General features: G+C 37.1%; 1 protein-coding gene across 1 annotated transcript; it reads right to left on the reverse strand.

Moving 5' to 3' along the window:
• Positions 1-444: 444 nt before the first annotated feature.
• On the reverse strand, positions 445-1,641 carry LOC113273499 (acyl-CoA--sterol O-acyltransferase 1-like). The gene is made up of 2 exons (XM_026523196.1): positions 1,527-1,641; positions 445-1,348 (listed from the first exon to the last, which is right to left on the reverse strand). The coding sequence occupies exons 1-2, from the start codon at positions 1,540-1,542 to the stop codon at positions 543-545; spliced, it is 822 nt and encodes a 273-aa protein (XP_026378981.1). The 5' UTR covers positions 1,543-1,641; the 3' UTR covers positions 445-542.
• Between the last annotated feature and the right edge of the window lie 2,854 nt (positions 1,642-4,495).

The following is a 4,495-nucleotide window of genomic DNA, read 5'->3' on the forward strand; positions in this document are numbered from 1 at the left end:
CTTTTTTTTTTTTTTTTTTGTGAATCTCCACACCCAAACTCAGGCGGGATCTTTACAAACGCCCCATTTTAGGCATTATCTTTATCAATGCCTGATTCCAGGCGTAAGCTTTATCAACGCGCGACCAAATTTACTCTTTCCCCACTGCGTCACACGACGGACTAAACCCAAATTTGGTCTTTTTTTCTTAGTCTTTGATCTTTGGTTATACTCGCACCAGTGTGGACGCTCTAACATAGCGACTCTTAACTAGGTGTTATGATTGTGTTAATGAATAAAAGAAAATAAGAAAAATGATTAGCCAGTCTATGGACTGTGGATCGAAGTCGCGAGCTGTTATTGAGCTTGGACTACGATGTTAACCGGTGAAACTCCAGGAAGCTACAAGTTCCGTTTTTATGCCAGGGTAGATTACGGAATTGAATAACTTATAAGTACCCTCCGTGCATATACTTCTATTGAATAACTTACGGAATTGAATAACTTATATTTCTTCCATTATTCTTTACTGAAAATTAATGTCATCTAAAAACAGTAGGTTGTTAATCACAGTGTGTTGTTTGCATGGAAAAGTAATCAAGGCATGCAACAATCTCTCTACTAATCTTCTCATCAAAGCCACCCTTTATGAGTGGTGGGAAGAACAACCAAAAACTAGATAGTATCACAAATCCAATTGTCAATGGCCTTGACACCATCAGAGGCAGCGTCCACCTTCCATTAACAAGCTTTTTCACCTTAATCTCTAAACCAATACAAAACCCATGAAAAATGAAAAACAAAGTGACTTCCCATGTAGGTTTCACCCCAATTAAGTAAAAAAACATAATCTCGTGCATAATTCCCGAAACAACAAACGTCGCGGTCACAGCTGGCAGTTGACCCCATTTCCTTACGGGTTCATATACTATTACTCGTAGACTATTGGTTACCATTAAATTCCATCTTCGGCCCCAAAAATCTTGCAGTGATGCTGAAAAGTAAGGTTCGTCAAAAACTGGTTCCGTTTCTAAGTTTAGGAGTTTTGCGGTTGTTACTCCAACGGCGAGTAGTGTGAATTCCAAGCCAATATACAAATAACCACAGTAACAAAACAACAGAAGTTTGGGATGGATGCTTTCTTTATGTGCACAACCAATAGTCAATATCCCCAAAACTAATACTTTGATCGCCAAACGCAAAGGCGGTCTTTCTGATGACTCGAGAGATGAATTATTGTTATTCTTGCTTGTTTGCTTGATCTTGATAGGTAGACAAGCAAGGGCCAAGAAATTCAAGAACGAAACTGGTCGATCTTTAGGAGATAGAGGGCCTTTCCCGAATGAAAATAGAAGAAGATTGAAATTTCCTAACCAAACAAGATACAAAGTAGTAGGACCTCTAAGAAGGTTGGTGTCGAGATTCCATGGAAGAATTATGAACAAGTATAGTATTGGGATGATAGAAAGCAATCTGAATATTCCTTTCGGAATTCTTGAAGGAACAAAGTAACAATAACTCAAGGCTATGAAAACGAAAGACCATACCTTGATGAATTTCCATAGCTCCTCCATTGTTGATTAATCTTCAATCTTCATGAATTGTTTCCTCTGGTTTCTTTAGTTGAATTTCTGTCAAAAGTCTGAAAGTATAGAGTAGCTCCTAACGACTTTTTTTTTTTTTGGCTTTCCATTGGCTTTCTTTTTAAAAGAAAATGTTACAACGTAACCAATGATGACACATGAGTTGGGGGTCTACAACGTTTAATCTATCACTGTACCCCCAATTAAATATGAAGTCGATTAAATATGAACTCGTTGATAGGTACCAACTACCAACACTTGACTATGGTCGTCTGTTTGACCATTTTGACCGCTCGTTCTCATCAACAAAATTGTAGATCAACCATGAGTTTAGCTGAAGAGTATGATTTGGTTGTAAGTGGGGCTGCACAACGGGTAGGGTGGGTAGGATATGGTCTATTCGCCACCCTATCCGTTGACTGGCGGGTAAGAAATTTTTTACCCGCCACTAAACCGGTAAGGTCCTACCCGACCCATTAATTGGCGGGTCGGGTAGGATAGGGTGGCGGGTATAACCATTTTTTTTTTAATTTTCTATATTCTGGATTTTCTGGTTACTAGTTACTAGCTTGACTGTGTATACAAAAAATGCTTCCCAAAAAACAAAAATGAAATCTTGCAACAACACAACAAATAAGAGTCATCCTATCTAAATATGTACCCAATGGTACTGCCAATCTAACTAGGGAAAAATGAACAAACAAAAGCATCATGCCGTCACAATGGTTACACTTCCCCCATTTAATAGCATCTTCATCAAAACTCATCGTAAAATGCCCCCATAAGATGTCCTCTTCCGCTTCTTACTTTCTCTGACCTCAAGTTGAGAAGATGGTGGAGGTGGAGGTCGCGGAGATGAAACAATACTGGCCCTTCGTTGCACAAATTGAGATGTAGCTTGAGAGGGAATATGAGGTCTCGTTGACATCTTTTTTGTAATCTCAACCATGTTTGCTCACACTAAGCCTGCACAAACTAAAACATTAAATTTCATAACTTTAATATGCAGTACAAGAAATTGCAAAAAAAAAACCCAGGAATATAAATGCTAATTACAGAGCAAGGTGTAATTAAGGCGCATAACACTAGTACTGTGAGAATTGATTTCCCAGTTAGTATGTGGTCTTAATCTCATTAGAAGCACACCAAGTTTGTTACTTTTGACGTTTAATCTCTGATAACAGCCTTGAAAAGAGTTAAATTTACAAACTGCTTCTGCACTGTGAGACCTATATCCTAAATGAACTAGTGTCCTTGCATTTATCTCCTTCACATGCACAATATCACAAAAAGGATTGTGTACAGACAATTACTTACTCCAGCTTACATCAAAATATATTTACAGCTCTATGAATGATCTTATCTTGTAGATCTGAAGTTTCCTAATTTCTACCAAATTAACACATTCCAGAAAATCAACCTTTAAGTCTCTGTGGTAAATTAATTTTACACACATATTGATGTGTTTTTTCTGGTTCCAGACACCCCTGCTGGCACCGTGTCGAGAACCTATATATCTAAATTCAACGCTTAGACCTTGTGTTCCCATCATAACGCTTAGACTCCATGCATCTAATCATGGTACATGGGACTTCATGGATAAATTACAACTTTTTCAAAGAGCTCCCCTCCGGTGACTGACTCCAAAACGATAAAAATATTTGTCTTGTTTCCCATCACCTAAACCAAGAGAATATATCATTTACAAAGATGACAAAAAATAAAAATTAAAGTAAAATAGAGACAAGCTTGTAGCATAGTTTTGGTCATGAAGAAGAAGTATAAACGGTTGAGTCAAGATTCTGTATGTCCCAAGTTTTACCCTATGGCACAATTGGGCCGAATCAGGATCCAAGCATGTTTAACATTTACAAAAATTGCCAATTTAAAGTGCAAAAAGAAGATACCTCGTACAACTGAATGACGTATCGGTGCTTACATAGAATACATTTACAACTCTACGAATGATCATATCTTGTAGAGAGACTCACCCTGGGTTCAAAAGAGAACCCCCAACGTTTGTTTGCAGGACCCGCTGAACTGACAGCAGACGCGTAATCCTAATTAAAAAGCATTCATGAATATAAATGCTAATTACAAAGCAAGGTGTAAATTCCAATGTCGCACATCAGTTCACCAAGGTCGACAATGGTTAGTATAAGAACAACCACATGGAAGAGTAAATGAATACTTCTAAGCTTCCCGCCCCAGTCAAAATAACTGATATTTTGGATCTATTATAGCCACATAAACCATTACCTTGATGAACAAAATCCTTAATCAACAGAATGTGCTTTTCCAAGCCTTTCTAGCTGTATGCACACCACTAAATCAAAACAGCTTTATCCAAAGCAAAAGTCCGGACAATACTAGGCAGAAACATATAACACTTGCATTTTATCCATTAAATGTTTTACAGCCAAGATTTGACAACCAGCGAGAGACATTGAACACAATTAGCTTAAGTAATTTTAACTATACAATAACTCAACTCAACATCACAGATTTTGAGAATGGAATTGAAAAAAATCAAAAACTTGAACTGAAACCTAACACACTCATGGCTACTGCTTATCAAATTTCAAGATGGGTATGCGAATCACATAAATCAATCATACCCTAATGAAAAAACAGTACTAGAAGAACAACAGAGGCAACACTAGGTCATTTCAAGAAAATAAAAAAACCCATAACTCATGTAAAAATAAGGAACACTAATTTAATTTTCCTAAAACAAATTAAGAAAACATGCAATCATGGTCATTACGACCTACCCAAGTTATAAATTGAAAAAATGAAATCAATGTACAACACCTTGATCAAATAACTAACCAATCGAATTAAGGGCAGAAGAAATTTTTAAAAACAAAACCACTAAGGGAGATCCTTACCTCTCGCACCCAAAATTGACAAACCCCAGAGATAAAGCTTAG

Source organism: Papaver somniferum, chromosome 4, assembly GCF_003573695.1.
Source record: "Papaver somniferum cultivar HN1 chromosome 4, ASM357369v1, whole genome shotgun sequence".
Taxonomy (NCBI): domain Eukaryota; kingdom Viridiplantae; phylum Streptophyta; class Magnoliopsida; order Ranunculales; family Papaveraceae; genus Papaver; species Papaver somniferum.